The sequence below is a fragment of the Zonotrichia leucophrys genome, chromosome 3 (assembly GCF_028769735.1).
Source record: "Zonotrichia leucophrys gambelii isolate GWCS_2022_RI chromosome 3, RI_Zleu_2.0, whole genome shotgun sequence".
Taxonomy (NCBI): Eukaryota; Metazoa; Chordata; class Aves; order Passeriformes; family Passerellidae; genus Zonotrichia; species Zonotrichia leucophrys.
The window spans coordinates 72749512-72777191 of NC_088172.1; the positions used below are offsets into that span (position 1 = coordinate 72749512).

Here is a 27680-nt window from a genome sequence, read left to right on the forward strand (position 1 = left end):
ACGGGAGCCGAGTGGGGCCAAACCCAGCTGCGGCCGCGGCCTCCTTCTCTCCGTGCCCCCCCACCCGCCGGCGCGGAGTTGGCGGCGGCGGCTTCGAGCTCTGTCCCCGCGTCCCCCCCCCGCGACCCCGCCCGGCCCCGCGCCCCCGGCCCGCGCCGCCCCGGCAGCGCCGCCTCCGCCCGCGGGGCCCGGGCCGTGCCGGGGGAGGAGGAGGGGGAGCAGCGCCGCCGCCGCCGCCGCCGCCGCGGGCGGGCCCGTCCCCCAGCGCCCCCCCCGAACACCATAGGCGGCTCCGGCTCCAAGATGTCCAACCGGGTGCTCTGCCGGGAGGCCAGCCACGCCGGCAGCTGGTACACGGCCTCAGGTACCGCCGCCGGGAGCGGGGAGCGGGCGGCGGGGGCTGAATCAGCACTTTGGGGCCGCCGGTACCGGGCGCGGGGAGGGGCCGCCGGCTCCGCCCCCGCCGGCACATGGCGGGCGGGGGTTGGGGGTGCCGGGCCCGGCGGCGGCGGGGAGCGGGCAGGGCTGGGCACGGCTGTGCCGCCGAGCCCCCAAACGCACCTGCCCGCCGCCGCTGCCCCTCTCCTGCCGCCCCGGTGCCTGCAGCGGCGCCGCTCGGCGGAGCCCGGCGTTTGGCCGTCGTCAGGGATGGATCGGGGCCCCGGCTGCGCCTCGTGTGCCCGCCCTGCCCGGCAGCCGCGCCTCGCCGCTGCTCCGCCGGTGTCACGGCAGCGGCGCTGGAGCCTGCCCGGGGCTGGGCTTCGCACCGAGTGCTGCTCTCCGTCAGAGCAAACGGGCGGATTTCAGTGTTCCCATTCGCTCCTGGGGTTTATTGGTTTTGTTTTGTTAATTCCATGAGAAAATACCGCCCGTCTGGGGTTAGAAGGCAGGGGGGAAGGTGTGAAAATAGGGAGTTTTATTTTACTTCTTGTCGAGGTATTAAAATAGGGAGATCTATTTCTCTTTTTTCAGTCCAAGGAAACCTTCTATTTTTCCTTCCCTGGCGCTTTCTTTAGGAGTGAAAAGTTACTAAGCAATAGTGCAGAGTGGCTCTGTCCATTTAAACATGTGGCACTTGCAGAAGAAGAATAGAAGAAAAACGTGGTGCATTGGAGGGCGAGCTACCGCTCCCCTCGCCCACGCCAAAAAAAGGGCAGGAACACGTAATAATGGCTTGATAGCACATGTGCTTGGAGATAAGTTTTGTTCGGTTTTGGGGCAGAACCGCTTTTGTGAAAAGGATGCACGTTTGTCTCTTCAGAGCTGATAATAAGATTTGTTAGGGATGTTCTTTTACTGGCCCCGGGAGTAAAGATGATTACAGAACTGCAGGTGAACGAGCTTAGATGAACGAGAGGCTGTCGTAATGAGCGGTTCAGAGGGATGGGGGGGTACAGTTGAAAATAAATCAAACCAAACAATGAAATGTTGCATTCAGGATCCTAAATTAACATCTAGGAAGAAATGGATGTGAAAAGCCATACACTTCTCTTGGCTAAAATAGATGTGGTTTCCCCTCTCCTCCATAAATTGATGAACGAGGTATGAGGCAAAAATGAAAGGGAAGAAAGAAATACAGAGAAGAGGGGAACACAGGAAGAGGTGGATTGTGTGATAAGTAGCTGGGCTTCAAATGGTCGGGTAGGCATTTTCGAGACAACAATAGAGGATGATTGTTTTCCTTGTGAGCTTAATATTCTAAACATAATTCTTGTGTCCATGACAAAACTGGCCTCAAATCTTTGTGCAGCTTGCAACTACGTTTATTTCCGATGATCTAGAAAGACAGATAGTACTCCATTTACAGAAAATATACAAAATCGTGTCATAGGCATAGATTTAACCAAAGACATCAAAACATCAGAGCTTAATGGTAATCAAATTGGTCCTGCAATTTATATTTTCATTTATGAGTAAGACAGAAAACTGATCTGTGATATGGAATGGCTACATAACCTTGCACACAAATTTTGTCGTTTGCTTGGCATTGGACTTCCTGTCAGGTTATTACTGGATACCAGGAAATAAGAATTTTAATTTTTTAAAAATAATTTAAGAGGCATGGATACTGTGTTTGACTGTTTTCTTCTCAGTGAAAATACAGTGCATGATTTAGTTAGGCTACACTGTGTGTGTGACTAGTTTGGCCAGTACTAGTTGTTTGTAGTAGGACACCCAAAAGCAAGTTACTCCCATTGCTTTTGGGCAGCCCTCTGGCAGTTGCTTATGAGGAGATGTGGGATGGTTGCCCAGACACACTGCATGAAAAAAAAACCCAAACTGAATCATGTTGTAATAATGAATTATGACAGCTGTGCTTGTGACAAGTTAAATTGTTACAGTGTGTATGGTGGGGGTAAGTGGTTGATGTTGCATAATCTGGGGATTTTGGAAATGTTTTTCCTTAAATGAGCAAGGAGTATTTTGTGTCTTGCTATAGAACTCTCTTCTGCTGTTTGCACTGGGTGTGTGAGAATAGGAATTGTGCCTGTTCAGCAAGACAAGAACTGCCTATTATTTATTGCTTGAAAGCAATAAATAATAAATAAATAATTTTGTGTGCCATTTAGGAAGGTCCATCAAAACTCAAGAGAAAACAAATGGGGACCAAAAGGCTGTGCATTCATTGTAGGTATAACTTAAAATCTTCCTGTATTTCAGGCCAGACTCACATGTCAGCTGCTACCTCAAACTTTTAACGTAGTCTCCTCAATTGTACTGCTTGAAGAAAGTGGATTTGACCATGTGTTTTCAGCTTGCATAGCTTCAAGGCTGGAGCTGAGGCCGGGATTAGTTTGAATTGTGATAGTTCTTCAGCGTGTTCCCATGGATCTCTGGGGATTGTCTTTTCAAGTCCTCCTACCTCATCTGTTCTTGGCGCTCCTGTCTCGGCCCAGAAACGATTTGTTGTGTTTTGTATAAACTGGTTAGCGTTTGAGCTTCCCCTTTCCTCCAAACTGCTCTCCTTCCACAGAGCTGAGTTTGACTACACAGGGTGAGTGGGTGCCCTGCCCCTCATCCTGCTCTGTAGTTAAGATGATCCATCTGAAAGGGTAATGAGAAATGTGATTTTTTTACAGATATGTTCAAAATCTTTTCTGAAAGCATTTTTAAAAGGGTTGAGTGAGGATAAGGTTTTTAAGTGGTAGTTTATCCTGAGGTGCCTGGTACCTAGGGCTAAAATGTCAACACACCATCCAGGATGATGCATGGCATCCTGTGCTTGGGAGGGGGTTTACTGCAAAAGTGAAGCACTCATTGTTATTAAAAATAAAAAATCTCTAAAATCTGGCTGTAGAAGTTAGCTCTGGGAAAGAAGGACCAAAGCCAGCTGACGGGGAAGACAATGGATACAGAATGCAGTCCATTTTATTTTTTTTTTTTTTTTTTGGGGGGGGGGAGGTCAGAGGATATTCTTAAACTAGGTTGGCTGTCTCCTGTGCTCCAGGAATGGCAGCAATATCACAAGTGAAGCCACAACCAAGAAGCTGCTACTCTTCATGGATGGTCAATGCAATGTGTGTAAGAGGGTTTGGAAGAAATGCCACTTCTTGTCTTTAGAGCTGCTCATTTCCATGGGGCAACAATTGTTTCAGCTGAAAACGGACCATTGCTCCATCATTTTCTCCAGCCATGGGATGTGCACTGCTCTAGGTTCTGCCTTGGAAAATATAAACATGCACTCCATTCTAGTATGAATACACCACCTACTTGTATGATGCTAATGAATGCTGTAGAGCAGGTGGGACTGGCTGGGCAATTATGCACATTCAGATGTGTTCACATGTTAGAATGTTTCATCTTGGTAAACAACTTTGTATTAGAGGGAAAGTTAGGTCGCAGGGAGAAAGCTCACTGCTTCCTACTCAGTAAAGCTGAGAAGGGGGCAAGAAGTGGAAGATGAGCTTCACCATGATATTGTAGCATTTCACTTCCCATGCGTTCTTCATTGTGTGCTGTTGTGAAAACAAAAACATCTAAAAATTTAAGGTCTTTAAGGAGTTTCAGTAGGTGAGTTCAGTATGACAGTTCAAGCCAAAATGTTTGTGATCGCTTTCCCCACACCAAGAATTCTAGAGGAGAGGTAATGTTCATTCCACATCAGTCAATGCAGGACCTTAATGAACTTGAGGTGTGTACCTCTGGAGCATTTGATTGGCAGCAGACAGAACAGTCAAGTCTGGTCAGTTGTTCCTCCTCCTGCTTAGCAGCACCGCTGAGCATGGAAAGCTTTACAACTGAGCTTCCAGACTGAAACTGTGCTGTGCCCATCCCTGATAGTAGGTCACTGGTCTAAACAACCTTGTTCTTTACTTGCAGAGCTTGATCTGCATGTCTGCTATTAAATAAAGTTAATGGTATATGACATGCCATTGCTTTTGTGGTCTAGCAGCTTGGTGTATGCTGGCCACTGAAAACATTTGTAAAATTTAGCTAAAAGCATACAATGTAAATAAAAACAACACACAGCACTGCTGTCATGTAGATTGTTTAAAAAAAAGAAAATATCACTCTTGTGTGGTGAAAAATAGTACACTCACATCTATTTTCGGAAGGAAGTCCCAGTCCTGCTGTGTTAATTCAACCACCTAGTATCCAGACGTCTTGAGAAATTGATTCTTAACCAGCAGGTGGAAGAGGAAGATTAAGGACAACTTGAAACAAAAATGGCATAATTTTCAGTGGCTTTGAATGCTGGCAGACACATTCCTAGATACAAAAGAGCTGATGAAATGCAATGGAAATGACATGCTATCCTGAGCATGGTGCTGGGCAGTTATTGCTGTGGGAAATCAATCCCTACACTTCTGAAATGGAAATAAACATTAACTATGTGTGTCTTTTTGTTTCCTCTGCTGCTTGTCATGACAAGTGGGATATCACATTATGGTGCTGAACATGGCTTATGGACTCACAGCTGGCCTCCCTTGTCTGGCCCCTGGAAGTGCTGACTGAATACTGTGCTGCTCCTATTAACGTGTGTGATAAGAGTTCTTGTTTCAGCTTTTCCCCAGTCAGTGGCATGGTGATACAGGTAAAACATGAAGGGTTTTAGTAGGCTCTTCCAGGCCACAGGAGTAAAAATCAAATTGAGAGTGTATGAGAATAACAATACTCCATGATGTGAAACTTGCCCTGCAAAACAAGTTTGTTGTTGTATTAGTTAGGACTTATTTCTCTGCTTTCCCTGACCAAACCATAGTGGCCAGAGGTGTGCTGTTAGCCTGTGCCAACTTGTTTGAACTAGGAGAACCTTAATTTCCATAAGCTTATTAATGCAAATGTGAGTTGGCAGAGTAATTGCTGTGTCGACTTGAAACACCATTGCACTTATTGTCTCGAATGCTCTTTTTTTTATGATGAGCCAAGTAAATGGCCAGTAAATATTTGAGGAGACTTCAAGCTTAATGGTGCACTTGTGTTTCTGCTGCCCTAGCTTGTCAGCAAAAGAACCCCAAAGGAGGTAGGCACTGACATCTTGTTGCTACTGTTTGGAAGGATTAAGCTCCTAACTTGTTTGGACAAGAAATGCCAGAACTCTCTAATAACTGGCTGTTGTGCTGCCAGCAACGTTCCAACCTCATCTTTTGGACAGAAGTCTGCATGATGGTGTGTAGATCAGCAGGAAAGTATAATGCTTTGAAGAACTTCAGCAGACCAGAAAATAAATGAAAAGGCAATTGTGTGCCATGAATGATCATTTCAGAAGTTGCATTTCCCTCAAAGTTGGCCACTATTTTCTCACATTTGCAACCCCTTGTATTCCTTTGTAATCCCCAGTAAGATCAGAATTAAGGCTTTTTTACTGCGTTTTTACTAAATACTGTTTTTTCTGGTGTCAAAACGCACTTACTCTGTGGGGTTGGCAACTTCAAGGTGCAGTAGCAGTGTGATTCTGAGATAGCAAAACTGTTCTCATTTGTGCCTTCTGGGGCTTGGGGGCCCTGAGGAGTGATGTGAGTATGACTCTTCATTTTAACAAACAGTGCTGTAATCCAGCATTTGTATGCTTGTTGGCACGAGCTGGAACTTCTCATCAGCATTAGAGAAAGTGTGAGTGAGTTACAGCTGTTCCTGCTTTGCTGTGGTGTTGCTGAGTGTGTGTAATCCATTCCCCAGACCTGCTGCCCACAGTTTCTGAGGGCAGATGCTGCTGCTGGGTTCACTGACCCTGAGTGGCTGCATCCACCTTAACTTAGGGCAGAATCTCTTCTCTGTAGCGTGCTGGATATGGGTCTCTGCAGCAGCTGAAGTGGTCAGAAGGGAATCACATGTGACTCTGTGTGCTTCAGACTAGGAATGCAGACGAGGGGTTGAGAAAGATGTTCTCTGTGCCGTAGAAGAGTCTATAAAAGTGGTTTACTGTGGCATGCCAAGAACCCTGGCATACTCCCCAAAATTGGAATAATTCATCACAGTTCGTTCATAAATGTAATGTAGAAGTAGTGAATCATCATGTTGTTGGTAGATGGTCATAGACAAATGGATCCAGGAAAACATGGAAAAAGTGTGTGGGGGTCACTGAAATGAGATGTGGTTTAGTGGTGAGCTTGACAGTGTTAGGCTTATGGTTGAACTCTATGATCTCAAAGGTCTTTTCCAGCTTGAATAATTCTATGATCTCTTGTAGTGAAGGGAGCTTTCTGCAGTAGCAGGATAATTAATGTACTGATCATGAAATCTTAATGTTGTGACATTAGCTAAAGCATTACAAATACAGCTGTTAACTTAAGTTCTTACCTTGCAATCTGTGAACAACTAATCATAGTGTCTTACGAATTCATTAAGTGTTTGCTTTGCAATGTTAAATACCAAATGTAATATCTCTCTCCCTTTGGTCGTTTATCTTTTTTTAGGCTTTTTAGGGGGAAACTGGATGTGTCATTACTGACTCTTTTATGAATTAAACATGGAACCCAGCATTAATATGCAGACTGTATTATTTAGCATTGTATACTGAAAAAGTGTACTGGAATAATTTGAAATACAATTTCTAGGCTATTATTTCTAGCTGAATCACTTAAATACTGTCAAAATCAACATACTTCAAAAGAAAGAATGTAGATTCAACTTTCACTGTACTGTTGGAATTGAGAGAGTTTTATATTTGGTGTAGTTCTGGTATCATTAAAATAGGCCTGCAAGTATCACTTAGTGCACACTTTCACAGATCTCATTTACATTTAGTGTGTGTTAGAGCTAAAATCATTTAAAGAGGTTTGGAACAGAATGTCATTTGTTTGGATCTCTGAATGACATGGGTACTGAGGTTTTTTAAGGAAGCTAGGTAGGTACATGTTGGTTGATATTCTTAATGAGTGGCGTTATAGTTTGATTTTTTTTTTTTTTTTTAATTTCTGCCAACTTTCAGTAAAGGAAAATCAGTAACTAGTTGAGTTCTGGAGAACTGGGGCATACACGTAAGAACTGCCACCAAAGCAGATTTTGATATCTGTTTCAGTGTTTCTGTTGTGGCTTCAGTTTTATTTTCCCCCGTTCAAGCACTACTTGCAGTTTTAGTTCCATCTTACAATGTATATAAATAGGAATTAATGTGGCATTGGTGTAATCTCTATTTGTGTCTTAATTTTCCCCCAGGTTCTTGTTTGCATTAGTAAATTTCTGCGTTGCCTATAGTCTGATTTCGCCATTTTATCAATATTGGATGGGAGTATATGCTAGTAGTGGAGAATGTGCCCATTAACATGAGTTGTTGGAGATCACCTTCTATTCCTGACAAATCCTAGTCTTTGCATAGCTAAAACTTATTCTTTATTCGAGGATATGACTTTTGTTGCATTGAGAAACAGGTTTGTTGTTTTGGTTTTTTTTTCCCCAAGTGCAGTCTGTGTTTTTTGAAAAATCTTTACACTTTTTGCAATTTTAACTGTTAGTCCTCTGTCACGTTTCAGATTTCAGTTTGCCTAACAATTTAATTGGTGTTTCAGATTCACCTTCAGAATTGTGAAGAAAGGAGTTCCCTTAGTTCCAGTTACTAACCTAATTGTATGCCAGCCCCCAAGGTTTCACTATTACTTTGATTTTTCTAACACACTACAGGAATAAAAGCTTACTCACTTCTTACTACACATGTTGTAATATTTATTAGAAGGATTTTTAAGGTGTAGACTTTTCTCATCAATGGGAAAAGGTAGTTAAAAAGTGAAAGACTCAAAGAAGGGGGTGGTGGCTCCTCTAGGTAGGAGACATTCTTGGACAGGTAAAGGATGTCAATGCTGGGGACTGCAGTGTTGCTGTCACTGTGCTCCAGCATTACTTGCCTTGCTGCTAGTGCTGTACACCTGCAGCCAAGGGGGACCTGAGCAGTTTTCCCTGGCACTGCTCTAAATTTTGATTGAGGTTTATGCTCTTCCAGTAAAAAAAAGTGTTCACTGAGACTGAGGATTCAGAGCAAACTCTGAGTCTTCCCTGTCAGTCTGAAGAAGTATGTTTTGTGTGTGTAATGCTGTCTGCAGGAAAAGGAGCAAAAATGCAATTACATTGTATTGACACTTGGCATATAAGCACTTCAGCCTCACCGACAAGGTGAGGTTGGCTGTGGAAAGAATGTGCTGGTTTGGCTTAACCTATAGAGTCTGGACCATGACAGCTGTAAATTGGGGTGATGAACTTATCTGAGTCACTACCAGATGTCTTTGTGTTACTATTCCCTGGGTGACAATGGCATGCAAACAATGTGGAAGGATTCTTTCTTACTTACTCTAGAGCTTTGTGATGGGATAATGTTTATTGTTAAAATAAGCTGTCCTTTTAGGCAAGATAATTGAATAAATGCTGCCCTGTTTCCCTAAATTTGCCTAGTGGAGACTTGGTCTGTGCTTGCAATTATTTTAAACCTTGGCATAACTTCTACTGGTTTTCAAAACAAAACAGGATGTGAAATATCCACGGATAATGTCAGAAATCTTTAGTTACACACCTGTGTTTATACCTGACTTCACAGGATTGAAATGCAGATCCTAATGTTACATACTTCAGTGAAGCTCATATTTTGCTGCTTAACCTTTTGATCAATGAAAGGTCTGATCTTACACTACTAATGCTAAAGTATACTGATTGTTGCATCCAGAAATTGCATCCTTAAGGTTTTCTGCCCTTCTCTCTGGGTTAGTCTTAAAATCCCTGTTGCTCTCATCCTGCCAGCTTTCTCAAGATGAGCTTTCCACCTGAGGTTCAAGGAGCCAGGACCTATTTTATTTCCAACCACAACAGCAAGGGGATACATGGGTGGCAGTGCTGTTCACTGCCCGTGCTGGTCAGCTACACATTCACTGGATTGTCTTGATGACTGTTTTTCCAGTTAAGCTTCATTTAAATATGAACAAAACTGCTTTATGAGGAAGTTACTCATGTACTATAATACAATTCCATATGGCAGAGCACAGCTACTGTGATAGTGTGGGTTTATTTATATTTTGTATAACAAATTCAAGTATTTTGACTTTAGCTTTAAGCATCCTCATGTTTGAGAAATTGGGAGAAAAACTTCTCTGAACACTTCAAGAAAAAGTTGGTGCTAATTTGGTAACAAGAAAATTACAGTTCTAGGGTATCCCCCTGAAGTATTTGTAAGCATAAGAAGCTGCAGGTAGGCTATACTTTTCCGAGTTCACCCGAATGCTGTTTGATTTTTTTTCCCCCTTTTTTCTTTCTTTTCTTTAGCTAAAAGGTCATGGATATGTTGTACTCTGCATTCTCTCTCTGTTAGTCCTCTGGAGAGAGAAATTTGATTGCATATTTTATTAAAATAGTGCAGATAAATATAAGTTGAAATGAAAGCTTACATTAGGTCAAAATTAATTATTTAAACAGGCATCTTATACTTAGCATTAGAGGGAAAAAATCTGAAAGCAGATGTGTTACTTGGTCCTTAAGTAAACACTTACAAAGTTTTGTCCCTTGGGTCTTGCAGATCTGTTATTTTACTGCCTCTAGGAGGAAAATGTTATTTTGTTAGAGTGGGTGTCTGTAGTAGCAGACTAAGCAAACCTGGGCATCTTACTCCACTTCCACACTGTAAGATTGGAAATCTTAGTCAGATTCGACCAATCATGAGATTTTAGGATATTACCAGGTGTTCTGACTTTAAACTGTCCAGCAGGTTACCTGATTTATCTCAACCAAGGGCAAATCGCCTTCACCACATCCTTAAAAAAAAAACTCTTGCTAAAGAAGGGATGGAGGAGGGCTGAGCACAGTGTCTTGCAGGGGAAGAGTTCCCCTTGGCTTAAATTCTGTCACTTTTGCAGTTTTGTTGCCTATGGACCCTCTTCTTTGAGGAGAACAGGTCAGGTGGGACAAAGTAATATTTAAGTCTGGGTAGTCAGTGTTGGGAAAAAAGTGTCCTCCTAAAGAGCTTCATTCAAAAAGTATTTTATCTTTCTACATATTTTGGGAGAATTAGGAAGTAAAAACATTTTTTAGGTGATTTGTTTCTTCACTGAAGTATGTAACAAATAAAAGTGGTAGTACTGTAAAAGTGTACTGTTTTGTTAGTCTGCTATTATCTTAGACGGAGGGTGAAAATAGAGACCCTCTATTTTCACCCTCCTTCTAATATTTGTACTTGGCTTCCCCAATAGCCTCCATTTTCTAACGTGTCATTATGCTTATCTCTATTGCACGTCAGCTGCTTGTAATTTCTCCAAACAACACAAGCAGCAGAACAAAATTGGTATGTGGTGGAATTTTTGTAACAATTTCATCATTTCACAAAGTCACTACATTATGTGAGTGACAGCAGCTACTCTGTCACTCTTTCACCTTTTTAGAGTTCCAGACAGTAACTAAGGCTTTCAAGGTGTAATAGAAGATGTAGGAAAATGGTGCTGCACTTGTTCTCTTCCTTCATGTAAGAAGGTAGGGCTCTTCACAACTACAGAAGTTGTCCTTTTTCAAGGAGACATGCATTTAAGTTCTGTATAAAAACTAATGGCTTCAACACCTCCAGTCTTCACATCTGCATTTTCTAGGGAAAGTTTTTTGACTATCCCTGGTCAGGGACTGATTGGATTCTGCAAAAGTTGACACCTTTTCTCTCGTTCTCTGTGGTTCTTGTCAGCCCTTTGGAGAGCTGTCAGCCCTTGTCAGGGCTGTTTGGAATGTGTCTGTGGAATGGCTTCAGGTGGTTTAATTTGGTTTTGACTTCCACTGGCAGTTGGCAGTTCAACACCTGCATGGGGAAGATACAAAGATCTACAACGTGCATGGAAGAAGAAAAGCAGCTTGCTGCACCATACTTTACAGATAAACTCTGCTGGCATAGCGTTCTGTCAAAAGCATAGTATCAGCTGAAAAAAGTGCATCTATTTTCTTTGTTAATCCTATGTTACTTGTAGCAATAGCAGCTGAATGAATTTTTCTTGAAAGATTGTTTAATGTTCTTTAATAAGAAAGAATGTTTTACTGTATTTGCCAGACTTGCTTCCTGAAGGATAGCTTAACATCAGAAGGTTTTCCTGTGATGGGAAATAATCAAAATGTGGTTTGTTTGGTTTGGTTTTTTAATGTTGTATTTCTAGAAGGCTTTTTTATCATCTGTCAGGTGATTGAATGAAGAATATTTGCTACTTGTTGAGGTACAGAACTTAGTTCAAAAAAAATTGAATTCTGGATTGGCCATTTATCCAAGTTAGTGTCAATTAAGTGATCATGTACTTGTAGTATATGTTGAATGACCAGAAGTTGTTAAGGTCTTAGGATAAGCATAATGTCTTGTAATTTTTAGCTTTTTCCTGTGCATTTGCACATTTTCAAGGTTACAATGTTTTGTATTATGCTCATGTACTTGCTTAATAAAGGATTTATTATCATAGTTATTGGCTATCATGCAAGTGTCAGGCCTTTGTATTATGTCATCTTCTCATATTGGGCTCTCTTGATCAAGATCATAACTTTTTACTTCTGAATTCTGCAAATCCAGTTATGAGAGAAAACAATCATCTGTCAGCAATTCTTTTGAAATTCTCTCAAATGGTGAAGTGGTGTGTTCAGTAGTCCTCACAGAGCAGGAAACAATAAGTGTGTGTTTGGATGTGCAGTAAATGAACTTTCCAGACCAGGTTTTCTATGGTAACCTTCAACATTACAGAGTTGGGGTTTCTTTTTGTTGTTGCATTGGGTATTTTGGGGGAATAGTTTTTTCTGTTTGTTTGTTTTTAGGTTTAAACCCAGCTTTGAATGTTTAAGATAACTTTTAAATCTGCCGGACTTTCAAGCTTTATTTGTAAATTTTTGAGATGTATTATGTTCTTTTATGACTTCAGTATTTCCATGTCTCTTCACAGGACCCCAGCTGAATGCACAGCTAGAAGGTTGGCTTTCTCAAGTACAGTCCACAAAAAGACCTGCAAGAGCCATTATTGCACCGTAAGTTTGAAACAGAAGTTCAGTATATCTAATACTTGTTTAAATGCTCCTTCTTTTTCTGGTGATTTTGAAAACTACTAAAGTTAGTATTTAGCTGAAAGAAGGGCTGTATGGTTTCTAAATAAGTGTTTTGGATATAGCATAGAATGACAGAAATCTGGGCACATTTGGGTGTATGATTAGCTTGCCTTTGCTGATGGCCTGCACACATAATATTTGTTTGTGACACAGTAAGATGGGTCAGAGTTATATTAATGAGAAAAACAAAACCCCTCCAATAAAAGAAAAAAAAACCCACCTCAGAACAAAATAAGCAAAACTGGTGCATCCCTCACACCTCCTAAATAAAATTTAACAGAGCTTAAAAGCAAAAAGCAATTAAACACTATTCAATTCTCCAAAATGGTTTATTTTTTTAATTTTAGTTTGGTTTTGTTCCAGATGTTTGTCCACAGGTAAAATAGGGATCATCTGAACTATTTAGGGAGAATTCAATTTCTTGAAGATAGCTGAGACGTGTATTGACAAAAGTATGTTGGTCATTCCAAATAATTATGAGGTGGAAGGAAATACTGGAAAAAGCACCTTAAATATGATGCTTGTCCTGTGCTAACATAGCATTGTCCTAATGTTTGAAATATTGCGTAATAGTATTGAGTGTGCAGAAGAAATGTCCCACATCTGCCTTAGTCTTTCTTGCAGGAATGTCAAGAGACCTTTCAGCTGCAGATTATGTAGTTTGGTTCTTTTTCCGGAATTGCTGGGGGTCTTCCTGTGATCTCACCACATTTTTATGTTAACTGTGCCCTTTTTTTACCACCCACTGTGAAATGGGATATGCTTAATATTTTTGTGGAAGCTGGAAGAAGCCTGTAGCAGAGGGAACGTTTCTGCCGACTCTTTTGACATTGTAACATAGCTTGCCCATTTGTGAAGTTTTGGTCTTGTGTTTCCCCCCTTAGCATGTATGTTAGTACCTTTCTGAGCTCTTTAGAATGAGTGGGACAAGTGATGAAGTGAAATCCCAGGGTCATTTTGAAGGTAACTTGCTCCAGGTATCAGTCTGTGGATGAATATAAATGTATCTGAGCATACATACATATAAATACGTGTAAAATCCTTCAGTGCTGTCAATGGGAACTTGTGTCTTCAAGCATCCTGGAAACCTCAGGGCTTGCAGCCTGCATCATTGTGTCATTGTGCAAAGCTGTGCTGTGGGCATACAGCTGAGTGACCAGGAGCCATTTTCTGCCCCTTTACCTGGGACTCTAGGAGTGAATGTTCTATGAAATTAATGCTTTTAGCAGTGTAATGTGAATTTTCACTCATTTTAATGGGCTTGAAGAGAATAGTTCTTCAGATTTGAAGGCAATATTTGAAACAACTAGTCAAAATAATTATAAATTGTTTCGAACCACACGCAGGAGCAGAGGTTGAGGAAGGACCATGCCAGACAGATAGGAAATGGTGAAGCATGTAGCTTATTCCCTGCAGTAAAAGATAGCATGCTGCCTTCCACTCCTTTCCATGTGCTTGTTCGTTCTGTTGCCAAGTTATTCTTCAATGACAGAGCATTTTTATTCTCTCTTTATCTGCTGTGACATGTAGTTCTCTCTTTGCCAAGACCCCTCTCCTGTCATTATATTCACTTACTGGGGTGTAGTTAGAGGAGCTTTCTCCAGTAGTTTGCCAGTTTGCCACTCCCTTGTTCACTGGCTGCACTGTTAGCGTTATCATGAGCTTCTGATAACAGGCAGTTGTGCAGTGTGCATGTATCCTTCACAGGTAAGGGAAGGTCCTGTCATCTGGGGGTTTCCTGACTGTTCAGTGGTCACTGATAGTTTTTTAACTGATCAATAAATGGTCACTGCCAGTTCTTCAACAAATACATGTCTTGTGTGATCAATACTGCAGCAGCACCTTCCTGCTCTTTCAGGAGTTTTGGATCACTCTTACAATTTCTAGTTCAGTGGGGACAAAAAAAAATCCTGAGAGCTTAACACTGAATATCAACATATTTAAGATGTTAAACAATATGTTAATCCTCTCATTTTGTGTGCTTTGGTTTGCAGCCATGCAGGATATACCTACTGTGGATCTTGTGCAGCCCATGCTTACAAACAAGTGGATCCCAATATCACGTGAGTATTACAGCTTTCTTTACAGGCCTAAGACCCTGAGGTTGCAATTCTCTGATAAGTGGAATGTTCTTGTTACATTCTTACATCTTGAAGTACTTACATTTTAATTTTGTATTCTTTTTAGCCTTCTACGCATCACTTCTGTTTTAACTTCATAAATGTTCAAAATTGCGCATTACAAAAGGGGGAAAAAAGGAGTATTGTTAAAATAATTGGTAACTAACTATTTACAAGGGAAGGATTAAAGACTTTTCAGTTTATTACTGATGTTCCACTGCTTTTATAAAAGCCCAAGCTGGTTTTGTTGGGTTTTTTTTGCCTTTGTTTTGGGGTTGGCTTTTTTGTTGTTTCTGTTGGGAGGGTTTTTTTGTTTTATTAAGTCGATTAAAATACTTCACTATAATTCTACATTGGTTTTTTGAGTGTAGGATAATGGGCTGAATACTGCCAGGATCCTTCTCTGCTGTGGAGGAAGTGACCAGTGTATTTATGAAAGTTAATTGTGGCAATAATTTAAAATGGACTTTTGTTTCTAAGAAGTTTAAAAAAAGAAAAAGTAAAAAAATACCCAACCAACATACTGTTGTAGTCTGTGTCTGCCTCTGAAAATTTGAATCCAGTTATTTTTGGGTAAAAGAATACAATTTTTTATGTTCTGCTGACTGCAACATTTTTTTTAATGACAAAAATTTAAAATGTCTCCAGTATTTACTCAAGTATGCATTTTGCAATCCTAAATAAGGCTTACCAGTTGTTCATAAGATAACATGCTGTAATACTCTTCAAAGACAATGGTTTTAGTTCTTTCTAAGCTATTGCAAATGATGTGAAAATAGCTCATGGTATGACAGATAACTAGTTCCTGTAAAATTTCTGGAACAAGCTGTTCCCTGATAAGGAGTTGGTTGAACTTGCTGGATCATTTGTTTTTTACTGCATGGGATATTTAGAATTCATCTTTGAGCTGAAGTGCTAAATTGCATATTTGAATATTTGTTTTTTATTAGCTTTGCAGGAAGTTTGCGTTTTAGCGTACCTTGTTATAGCACTCCCTGTGTAAGGGGTTAAAAAAAACCAAACCCTCAGAACTTTACATATCTCCCACCCCTTTAATTCAGTGCCAGAAACAAGACTATATAATCCTGGATATGAAAAGCTGAATTGCCTATATTTTTTCTTCCCTTTTTCTTTTAAGACCTGTGGCAGGAGACGCTTAATATCTAACCAAGAGCCAGGAACTGAGGACCTGATGAAATAATGATGTCATGATGACATGTAAAAGGTTGCAGTATCAGCTAAAGCTATGAATGTTCTGGTCCAAGTCTCTTGTTGTTGATGCAACAGCAAAAAAACCATAACATGTAAGAACATAAACCCAGCATTTGAGAAGGACTTAAAATTTAATTTAATGAAACCCAAGTAAGGCTAATCAAGTAAATAAGTGGAAAAACTCTGAGTAGATGATAAACTCATAGTTGTTATTTGACCCTGTATTTATTGAAGGTGGTGAGTAGCTGAAGGTTGTGTTGATTCAAGGAGAAAGTTCAAAAATCCATTCTAAGTGGCTGTAACACAGCATTCAGCCTCCAAATGAATGAAGTCCGACAAATTTCTAGCTGATGAGTGCCCACTGATAGATAACCTGCTTAAGAGATTTAAGGGTAGAGCATAATTGAACTGATCTCATGATAGTGCCTGGCATACCAAGCAAGATTGGGCCATGGATTGATGTGGGGTCTTCCTGACAACAGAGTAAAAAACTATTGTAGCCATGAGAAAGTACTACTTCGTATGCTTCCGTTAAACTTGTTACTCTGAGCTGAGTTGCTGTACAATTACAGTTGCCTAAATTGTGGCCTTCTGTTAATTGTTGCAGCCGAAAAATTTTCATTCTTGGGCCTTCCCATCACGTGCCCCTCTCCCGATGTGCACTTTCCAGTGTGGACATTTACAGAACACCTCTGTATGACCTTCGAATTGACCAAAAGAGTAAGTGCATGACAGAGCTTGGACTTCTCTGAGGCTTGGGTATGATAGACTGTGGTACTGCAGTGCTGGGGATTTTCTTCTTGTTGGGCACTTCATTGCCCTAAGTGGTGTACAAGTGCAAATCTGGGTTTAGTGCAACAAAAAATGAACTTCTGAATGAGCCTGGTTGTTTCAGACACGGTCATGTCGTAACCATAGTGTTTCTCTTCCTTCTGGCAAGAATTCAAAATTTTTGCTTATCTTTTCAATTTTGAGTGTGTGCTTCAGGGTTTTAAAACTACAAAAGTATTACATCAAATAATAACTCCCTGAACATCTTTTCAATTCTCCTGTTAAGTGTTCTGGCTGGAAATAAAGGTTCTTTAGTTGATTTGAGTTTGATTCCTGATAAATGAATAACAGAGAAACAAAAAATTGCTTTTATTTGGATTGCATGTGACTTTCTCACTTAAAAACTTAGAAACTGTGAGTCCATGAAATGTCAGTCTTTTGAACTAAGTGCAAATGAAGTTTAATTTGATATTTTGGGTTTTATGTATTTTTTTTGAGGTATACCTAAGTGATACAGTATCTTTTTTCAGAAAGGCTAATTAGCACAGATGTGCTGTGTTTCATTGTAACTGTGATTCAAAAAGCTAATTCAGCCTTTCTACATAGTGCCTGCAGAATTTCCTTAGGTAAGAAATGTTGTGCTTTCTGTAGAGCTCCTTTATGGAGTTGAGAAGGAGGCACAGCCCTACATCAAATTCATCATCCGGTGGAGAATTTTCAGAATGTGGAGATGACTCTGTATACTCTCAAGTACATTTGAGAGTAGAAAAGATAACTTAAAAATGTGGGTTATTTAATCAGTTGTGGCTGTTTCTACGTTTCATTATTCAGTCAATAATTCAATTAAATAATAACAAATCAAGCAATAGCTCATCTGATTAGTTTTTTTTAACATCTAATGGACAGTTTATGAAAATAAAAATTCAGTGACTGGGCAAATGCATGTATGTTTTCAAATGTTTTATTTGTGAATTAAATTTTGTATCATATCAAAATCTTTTTCAATATACAAACACATTTTGTAAACTGAATCAATTATGTTTATGTTTTAATGCCTTGAACATAATTTTATTTCTGAGTTTCTAAATAAACAAGTGGTTCATGATGACAGCCCTTGGAGGCAAGTAATTTTTTATAGTGGCTATGTTGTAATGAAGGTACTCTATAGCTTGCTTTTTGCACTTGAAATCGTTTTCAAAAATAAGCAAAAAAAAAGCACTAATACCTGCTGTTTAATTCATTTCAGTTTATGCAGAATTGTGGAAGACTGGAATGTTTGAGCGCATGTCCCTACAGACAGACGAAGATGAGCACAGTATTGAAATGCATTTGCCTTACACTGCTAAAGCCATGGAAAGGTACTGGGGCTAATTACTTCTGCAACAATGAACATTGTGCATTAAATGTTGGAGCTGCTGTGAAGTGCAGTAGGAAATAATGATACATTTTATGGCATAGAAGACCTTATGGTGTATATAGTGCTCATACTTCCCTGTCCCCTGATAAAAATTTTGGTAAGGAGAGGGTCAAAGACTAGGATAAGTTGCTGTAATTGAAACTGTGAGCAAAACAAACACCTAAACAATGAAGTTATAGCAGCTCTTATAAACAGGTTTGCTTAATAGAATTAATATTAGATGTGCTTTCATGAACTTTTTTCAGTAGCTGATTTTTCCCCCCACTTTTCAAGGCATCTCTGAAAGAAGTTCAAATAGTTTTCTGTGGGATTTTAAGTTTGTTTGGAGCCTTAATACTAATTTTGAAATCAGGCGTATGTTTATAGCTGCTGTTTCAGATGTTTTCTTTAAATAAAAATTTTCAATCTGTATTGGGGTTTCTTCCCTAAGATGTGCCCCATCCCTTTTTGTTTGGTTTAAGTTTCCATTGTGTTTTGAATTTTACCTAGAGTGTCAGTATATGCCTGGGTACTGTGTTGAGCATTTTCATATAAGTTTCATTAACTTTGGAGAATTCCCAACATGCAGCATCTATACACGGAAAATTTAAATCTTACTTCATTGCTGATTTCACTGTCTTTTCTTTTTGCTTGTCTGGTATTTTTACTTTGCAGCAGAGAGAAATAATGGTTTTGGGGGTGTATGTTTTCTGAAATTGAAGTACTTTGAAGTTCTAAAACAACATCCTAGTATGACCTTTGCAAAATGCTATCTTCAAATAATAGCAACCTTTTAAACCATTCTGCAGTTTCAGTTAGCAAGCCCTGAAAAATCTTCAGATGTTACTTGAATTACAACCTTTTTTCTTTTGCTTATAAGCCATAAGGATGAGTTTACTATTATTCCTGTGTTGGTCGGAGCACTGAGTGAGTCAAAAGAGCAGGAATTTGGAAAACTCTTCAGTAAATACCTAGCTGATCCTAGTAATCTCTTTGTGGTTTCTTCTGACTTTTGCCATTGGGGTAAGTTCCATATCTCATTATAAGAGTATATTGAATATTTTGTAGCTATTTTCAAATAATGTATTTTATTAAACATTGAACATTTGAAGTTCTGGTAAATTCATTTTTGCAACTTAAATGCCTTCATAAAGTTAAAAAAGTCTTTAAAATCTGGAATAACAGGTAAAAATATTAATGTGGTAATGTGTTTTCAGTGTAGTGGAGGAAATAAATGGTGATTTATATATGTCTCTCTACTGTTGCAATGAAATAATTGTCTGAAGTTGCTTGCTCTTTTTACTCTTCTTTTAAGCACCTCAAAACAACTTTCAAAACGAATTAGCTAAAAACTCACTGGGCATGGCCACATTCCTCTGACAGAAATAAGTTTTGTATGTTTTGCTGCTGGGTGAGATAGCAGATGGATTATTTATTCCAATTCACCAGTGCTACCCCAGTTCATCTTGGCGACAGAGCTACAAAGACTCCAGAAGCCTTGACTTCTGCCCTGCTTTATAATTTTATTTTTCTTTGAAGTGTAAAAGTAGCTGGAAAAGGGACTGCTTCAGAAAGATATGTGACACAACAGACCTTCTTCCTTTTTTCCATTGTCATCTTTGCTCAGCTTAAATAAGTGCATGTTTCACTCATCTTTGAAGTGGAGTAGGTGCAAGGTGTATGTAAGAATGACCTGGTCCTGTTGTGGCTAATGACCCATGTAGAACTGCTCATTGAATGATGAATTTTTTCTTTTAACTGTGGGTATTGTTGTGCAAGCAGAAGTAGCCTGAATCCATGGCTGACTTTGTCAAGAGGGATAGCAAAATGAAATGTTGCTTTACTTCTTAATTTACAAATTCAGATTCTAAGGCAATAAGAGGCAATAGTGAGTGATACGTCAGTGTCAGTTCTGCATAGTAGATTTCTCTTTAGGAATATAGCCACCCATCATGTATTTTTTTTACTTTACTTCTGGGCTGCTACTTTATGATTGCCCTAGAATTTCCTCAATGGAGCTAAAAAGTATAAAATAAATGAAGATTACTACTTTATAAGTATTATACTTTCAATTATTTAGTAGGTATTAGGGAGTGGTTTAGCTACAATTTTTCCCTTTTTTATTTTATACGTGATTTTTGTTTCAAGGTCAGAGGTTCCGTTACAGTTACTATGATGAATCCCAAGGAGAAATTTATAGATCCATTGAGCACCTAGATAAAATGGTAAGTTTTCAGATTTGGTGGAACTAACTAACAAATTTCTCCTGTACATTCCATTTCTTTGAACACTTGAGAAATTTTTCTAACAAGATATTATGGATTGGCTATTTTATTTAATGTATAATTTTCCTTTGTTTACCACAATAAGAATTTAGCTGTTGGTTTTAGCTGGTATCCTTCATTTTGCTGACTGCACACAATTATATTGTGGGTATAAATTAGTAAGCATAATTAATGAAGAAAAAAAAGCATGTTCACCTACCTAAAATGCCCTGATGTAATGTAATTTCTGTCTACATACCCTCTTCTGTTTTTGAAAAGCGATAAGAATTATGCATGGGAAATTGTGGTACTTCCAGCTTGATTGCTGTGATACCTGCATATGGGAACAGCATTGTGATTATGCAAAGGTTTCAGCAACATCCATTTGGAAGAGGAAAGGCTGTAGGGCATTGCACTGGTCAGGGAAATGAAAGCCACTGTTTCCTTGGGAGTAGCCTTCCCCATGCCCCTTACTCTGTAGTAGGTGGTGGGAAAAGCAATACAACAGGCTTCATTTGGGGTTTGGCCAAAGGCTGAAAGGAATGTTAAATCCATAAGGGTCCAATGCCAATTATATTGCATTTTCTTTGCAGTCACAGGAGCCAAGGATTTTTTTTAACATAAGAAAACCTCAACAACTTAATGTTCAAGTCTATACTTAAAGCACAGATTAGAAGTAATTCTTCTGGAAATACGTAACCATAAAATTTGTTTTACAACTGTTTGCATCATTTATGTAACTTCTGTAGAATCTGTTAGAACAGAGAGCTGTTCTTATTCATGGGATGTTAATTTTTTCCTTATCTTGAAGGAATAAATCCTATCTGTTGGAGGCATCTCTAGACTTTCTTGCCTTCTGTATACAAATTAACCTCTTTGTTTTGCTACTATTCGTCACTGGAACAGAAATAATAACAGTAAATAATTTGCCTTCATTCTGTTTATCCCATTTTTAATAATTCTTGTAGTCAGTTGAAAGGCTTCTCTATCAAGAAAAGTGTTTTTCTACAGAATCCCAGCATCAGTAGCTTTGAGTGTTTTTGCAGGAGAGCTGATTATGGTGCATTAGCAAACATTAGTTTCCCCTTGTTAATTTCTGTGGTGAAAGCTTGAAGAAAGACTGGACTTTGGCATTTAATTACTCTTAGGGAATACATTGCCAACTCTTCCTTTTGGTGGTTATTCAGCTAAATTGAAGTGACATTTTTTGTAACATGGAAAATCATGTCTACTGTTTAATAACTATGAAAATACTTTTTCAATCTGAAGTTTAACTGGAAAACTGAACATGGTGCTGTATAGCAGCCATACTAAGGTTATTTTTTTCTTGTTTGTATCATGCCATATCTGACCACAAGACTCCATATTCAGATGCTGTATGGAGGAGGTTTTGTTTTGGGTGATTTTCAGAGATGTCTTATTAGCAATATCACAATGATCTCCCTGTCACATTTTTCCAGTTTTTGGAAGTTTGTTCAATTTTATGTCTCACTTGGCTACTTCTTATTTCCTTAGAGATAAGTATTGGATTTTTTCATGTGATTTGACGTACTAAACAAACTTGCACTGTTGTAAGCAGTAGGCCTCTACACAGACAAAACAGCATTAAGATAGGGACAAAACTGTGATAAAACTGGCTTCATTTTATTGGTCCTAACTAGGAAAGCAGTCAGTTGAGCACATTGTAGGCAGGAAGGTATTCTGGGGCAAGATGAAATCAATTTTCCTTAGAAATGCCTTTGTGAGAGGAGGATGACCTCTTCCTTAATTGGACTGGACCTTACATATAGGTGCATTTTCTCACCTAGTGCATAAAAACTGCTGAATACTTTGGACATTGAAGTTTAGAGCCATTAGGCTCCAGCATAAAGCAAATACAGAGTAGTAAATATTGGTGGGCAGAGATCAGTTTCTCCATGGTAATTGTTGATCTGACCACTGTCACCACAGCCTACTTCGTGATGTAATGGTAAAAGGAGGGAAATAGTCTTGTGGTTAGAGGGGTACCTTAGGGGATAATCCTCAAATTTGGAGCTGTAACTGAGCAGCTGATGTGCAATAGTTTGTATACCATAACTTGAAACACACTATCTTTTTACATATAAGTGGGGGAAGTATTTTGTAAGACGTTGAAGAGTAATTGTTTTTGATTGACTAGACAGAAAATGCTGACTTTAATCTTCACTGCTACATTGCTCATTTTATAGGAGCATAAATTTGGTATGGGATACTTTATGCCTCAGTTGAGTCAATGTGAGGATTGTGGTGCCCTGAATGCTGATGGGGGAAAATGCAGGCACTGACAAGTGCTGTGCAAGAATAGCCAGTACTTGGTCCAGGAAAATGCTCAGTACCCATGGCTTCTCAGGCACTTCTAATGACCTGCTGAATTCTGGTGCCTTCTGCAGTGCTGCTGCAGTGAGCCAGGACCTTCCACAGTGCTCCAGCCTGGGAAGGCTTCTTAGGCTGGGCATAATGTGGGATTGAGTCTCTGCCTGGATGCCCAAGTCCCTGTTCTCTTCTCTGTGCCTCGAAAGTGATTTTCCTGGTGGTTATTTGTCATGTAGGCTGAGTGACTCACACATGCAAAGATAGTTGGGCTGGATACTAAGTACTAAGACCAAGTTTGTTTCCACTTCCATTAGAGTGCTATTAGTTTAGATATTGAAATGTGAAGAAACAGCTGAAATAACTGATAACAGACTTTACATGATCAGCCAAACAAAGCATTATTGGCATATAGTATAAAAGGAGCCTATTGGTTGTTGGATTGAGTTTTTGTTTGTTTATTTTGGGATATGTATGTGGGGTTATTATTTTTTAAAGTTTTTTTGTAGGCTTGTAGATAGTTGATCCTATTAAGGGATATTATTTGAAAATGTAACTTTGTAATTGTGTTTAAGTGCACTGTGCTGGGATATTGTAGATGCCATTAACAGTATGTGGGTAACTGAGGTATGCAATTTCTACCTGATGCCATAATGACCATGTGATAAACTGTGAAACTGTGCTTACACTTGTACCATGTGAGCTTTGTGTTTTACCTCTGTTCTAAGCCATGCCTAGCTGAGTTGTTTCAAATACTGAAAATTATTATCTTCATATACCTCTGCTTTTTGTAAAACACAACCTGGCAAAAATGTTTCCTTTGTTCCTCCATGCCATATTAGACTGAGAAACAAGGTTGATAGTCTTTGTTCCTCTGCCACAATGACTTTTAAATTCAAAAGCTTGAAGAGTTCAGTACAACCTAATGCTTATAGGACATCTGTTTGTACCAATTCCCTATAGATTTTCTCCAGTCTCTGATGTATGGAACTCTGTTAGCATTTTCTGGGATGAGCTGCATAGCTGTAAATGTTTTGCAGTGCTGAACTGTGCATTGAAATAAGCTTACTTGGCATCCTCATAAATCCATGTCCATTCATTTGAGACAAATGCTCAAATGCCTCTGCCCAGTATGTTCCAGTGATTTACAGCTATAAAGCAAGTCTCTCAATGGAGCAGCCATTTTCATGTTTTTAGAAAGTCATGAAAGGGTTTTACAAACATGTAAAATATATTCTCATGAGCTGTTCAGTATCTAAGTAAGTGCCTTCTACATCTTTAGTTTCACTTGAGTATTTAGTCAAGTTTAGTTCTGCTCTCTTTAGCTGTGTATTGACGTGTACAATCTGCAAGGAAATGGATGGTTGAGAGATACTCTTTGGAAACTTTGGAATGCAATGGTTTCTATGTAATGACTGTTAGTTAGAGAATAGCTACCATTATTTTTTGGCACTTATTTAGGCTCTGTAGATCTGGAGTGATTAACAGCTGAAATTACTGGCCAGGGCTCCAAACACTCTCTCCGTGACTCCAGAAAAACTGAGTTCTTACCACCAATTGGCCAACTTAGCTTGGTTTTGTTTGTCCACAAAACGTGTTTCTTTATGAATTCATCATATGTCTGTTTCTGTTTAGAAGTACACAAGGGTAGTGGTTATTGTTGCTGTTTGTAATTCTCCCAGCTCTCCTGGGAATCTTCTGCTTCTCCATTGCAAGCTGGGATCCAGCCTGAATAATTAGCTGATATGTGCCAGATCAGCCAACGCCCTTGCAGTGTGTTGTGGAAAATTCTTGAGGTGGAGTCTTCAGACTGACTCCTTCCTGCATTGTGGCTTCTCCTTTTATCACCCAAAAGTAGGGGAAAGAGCTGGGACAAATGCAGGAATCTTAGAAGAAATTGTCTCCTTTTCTGGTATCAACCCTGAGTTATTCCCATGCAAAGTATATTTTTTTTCCTAGTCTCTAAGAAAGAACTTAGTGTTTCACCAACAGGAGCAGCATAACTGTATTTTATTGAGTTAGTGAGTGTCTGGAGCTCATTTCCCTGGTGAAGGGAATAATTTTCAGAGAAAGGAGAAAAAGATGAGGATGGAGTCTAATACAGGCAAAAGAGCAAACCCATTATAAAACTGAGACAATAAGTGATTTAGACTTGTTTCTATACTAGTTTCATGGTGTTTAATCTGCTTTATGGGATGGGATAAGAGTAGACTGTATCTGGAGTTGTAGGATTCTTTTTGCTTTTAAGAATGCAGATGTTTGTATATGTGTAAGATTTTGTTTTCCACATGTGTGCTGGTATTCTTAGCATGACTCCATGAGATCATGGGTCTCACTCTCCTTGGAGGAAAGGGTGTATACATGTGACTGTCTCCTGGAGAGTGAAGCACCATCTCCTGGTTCTTACATTTTTGTTGTGCACCAACTTGATAGTGCTTTAGAGATTTCCTGGATCTGGTTTTTATGCTCTGAGCAAATGGCCAAGCCATGCCCAGATCAACTGCCTTGCATGCCTGGTGTGTCCAGGATATATCACACTTGTTAAGCACGTGAATTGCACATGGATAGTGTTTGTTTTGTCTAGGGTTTTTGGATATCTGGAAGTCCCAGACAAGTGCCTGGCCCTGAACTTTGTTACCAGGGAGAACAGATGGAGGCACAGCTTCTTCCTGCTTTGCCCTTTTAGTAAATTTGTCTGGTTATAGCTGTACCAAATCTTATGGAAGTAAAGCAGTCTTGGATGGTGGGGATCAGCTAGTCTTCAGAGCTTTTTTAATGTGAACTTCACAGATCTGTGGATTAATGACAACTCTGGAACAGCTCCTGCACTTCTAGTTTGGCAAGGAATGGAAACAAGATGACTACAAGCTAGAGCTCACATGCTGAGATTCCTTTGATATCCTTGGTACAAAGTAGAGGGATTTTCCTCCTGCTCTGTTGTAACAGATGGATGATGTATAAACACCTTCTTGTGAATGTGTGATGTAATTATTGCTATCAATTCTTTTTCAGGGTATGAGCATTATAGAGCAGCTAGATCCTGTATCTTTTAGCAATTACTTGAAGAAATACCATAATACAATATGTGGAAGACATCCTATTGGAGTGCTATTAAATGTAAGTAACTGTTGATTTATTCAAGACTGCAACTTCTGGGAAAATGCTTGCATTTGTAAAACACAATACTGCTGCAGTATTCCTTAGTTCTAACATGTCAAGGCTTGAATTAATTTATTTTTTTAAGTGTTCTCAATTTGGTCTCTGATTTTCGTGTCTTGCGTGTAGACAAATGTAAGCTCTTAAAAGGGCTGAGGGTTTTCAGTTCCCTAAGGGAGATGAGATATCACATTCCTTTTGAAGTTCAATGAAATGCAATCATCCATTTTCTCTTGGCCCTCAACAAATGAACAAATAAATCCATCTCCCTGAAGAAATATGTACTTTTTTGAATTAGTACTTATGAACGTGTATTTATTTTCTCTATATTGCTATTAGCTAGCTATTGTGAGTGCCTTGTGATGTCTGGCTGTGGTTTTGAGTTTTGAAAATATAGTGAGAGATACACTTACAGAGGCTTAGTGCAGAGCACCATTAACTCACAAATTAACAGCAGTTAGAATTCAGATTACTTTCTGGTTACCATATTCTGCTTTGCTGATGCAGTGCAAACATAAACCTGGCTTAACTTAGTTGTCTAAATTTGGTTGCAGCTGCTTTATAGCACTGGTGGAGTGCTGCAGGTTTGTCATATTGCTTGAGTGAATCTCACTGTATTTTTACTGTAATTCAATGAAACAGGAAGCATGTTATTTTTTTTTTAATAGGGAAAACTTAATTCACTGGGAATGTAGTCTGAATGGAGAACGTAGAAAGGAACCTTTTAAAGTGGAGTCCATAAAAGTTTGTATGAGCATTATCAATACTAGTGATGCATGTAGCAAAGTTCAGTACTATGACAACTCTGCAAATATACCAAACTCTTACTCTCAGATAATTATTAGTTTTGCAGTGAATCACAGCTAAGTTCTGTTCATTCACTTTTGCCAATTGTCATGCTTTAATAAATTATCTTTGTACCTCCTTTCTCCTTGATGGAAGAAATAGAATCTGGAAAGTGTTAACAGTGTTAGGCTTTTTTCTGTTGCTCGTGTTTCTGTGTGAATTCCCCATGGTACTGAAAGCATTGTTTCTAAAAGAGGTATCATGGAAGGTTCAGTGTTGCTTTAGAGAACTGCACGGATGTACACAGTGCAGTGGGGAAGCGTCAGTGAATGAAACAGCACAGAAATAGGCTAAATCCACTAGCTACCGGGAGGTGCTTCGATAATGAGCTTGTGAGAGATGGTGCAAGGACCTTTGAGACCTAGGAAATGTAATTTCACTGATGCCTTTTTTTAAACAGCTCTTTTTCTCTCCTCAGGCTATCAACGAGCTCCAGAAGAACGGAATGAATATGAGCTTTTCATTTTTGAATTACGCTCAGTCGAGCCAGTGTCGAAACTGGCAAGACAGCTCCGTGAGTTATGCAGCTGGAGCACTTATGGTCCACTGAACTGCTGAATGCTCAGGGATGGCACCTGCACACACTCTGTATTCGGGGTCCCAGCCTAGCCCTTACAAAGATACAGCCCCTGGTCTTTGGGTATACTGAAACCTCAAACTAATAGAACTCTGTTCTTTTCTAGTAGGTGTAGTCCTTCCTTAGTTTCAACTCATTTAAAAATGCTTTCTTGTTTAGGACAATGGAAGGAAGACTGGTATCCGAGCTTTTTGTGAGAGTTGTTTTTTTTTCTTTGGAAAAGATAATGGCTATGAAGGCATGGTGGTAGACTGTCCTTAAAAATACAACATGTAAAGCATTTATCATATCCTAAATTTGCACTCTTTGCAGACCTGTGCACATATACTCAGCTTTCAGAATAGTTTTGCAAGTTGTAAACGGAAAAAGGGGGGAAAAGGGGGTGGAAGCTTTTTAATAAAAGAAAAAAAAAGGAAAACAACGCATTTATAAATGATTCTGTATTAGAATATAATAAAACTCCAGTATAGTCAGTTACTACCCGTGATGTACAACAGATATCTTCTATTTTAGTTGCTAATAAAGGGCTACACAAACCAAAA

The 27680-nt window shown here is 39.3% G+C and overlaps 1 protein-coding gene across 1 annotated transcript; it reads left to right on the plus strand.

Moving 5' to 3' along the window:
* The first annotated feature begins 128 nt into the window (after window positions 1-128).
* On the plus strand, window positions 129-27680 carry MEMO1 (mediator of cell motility 1). The gene is made up of 9 exons (XM_064708791.1): window positions 129-364; window positions 12309-12390; window positions 14463-14531; window positions 16408-16520; window positions 17818-17929; window positions 18848-18990; window positions 20116-20192; window positions 25572-25676; window positions 26980-27680. Exons 1-9 carry the CDS (start codon window positions 304-306, stop codon window positions 27109-27111), a joined length of 894 nt encoding a protein of 297 aa, XP_064564861.1. The 5' UTR covers window positions 129-303; the 3' UTR covers window positions 27112-27680.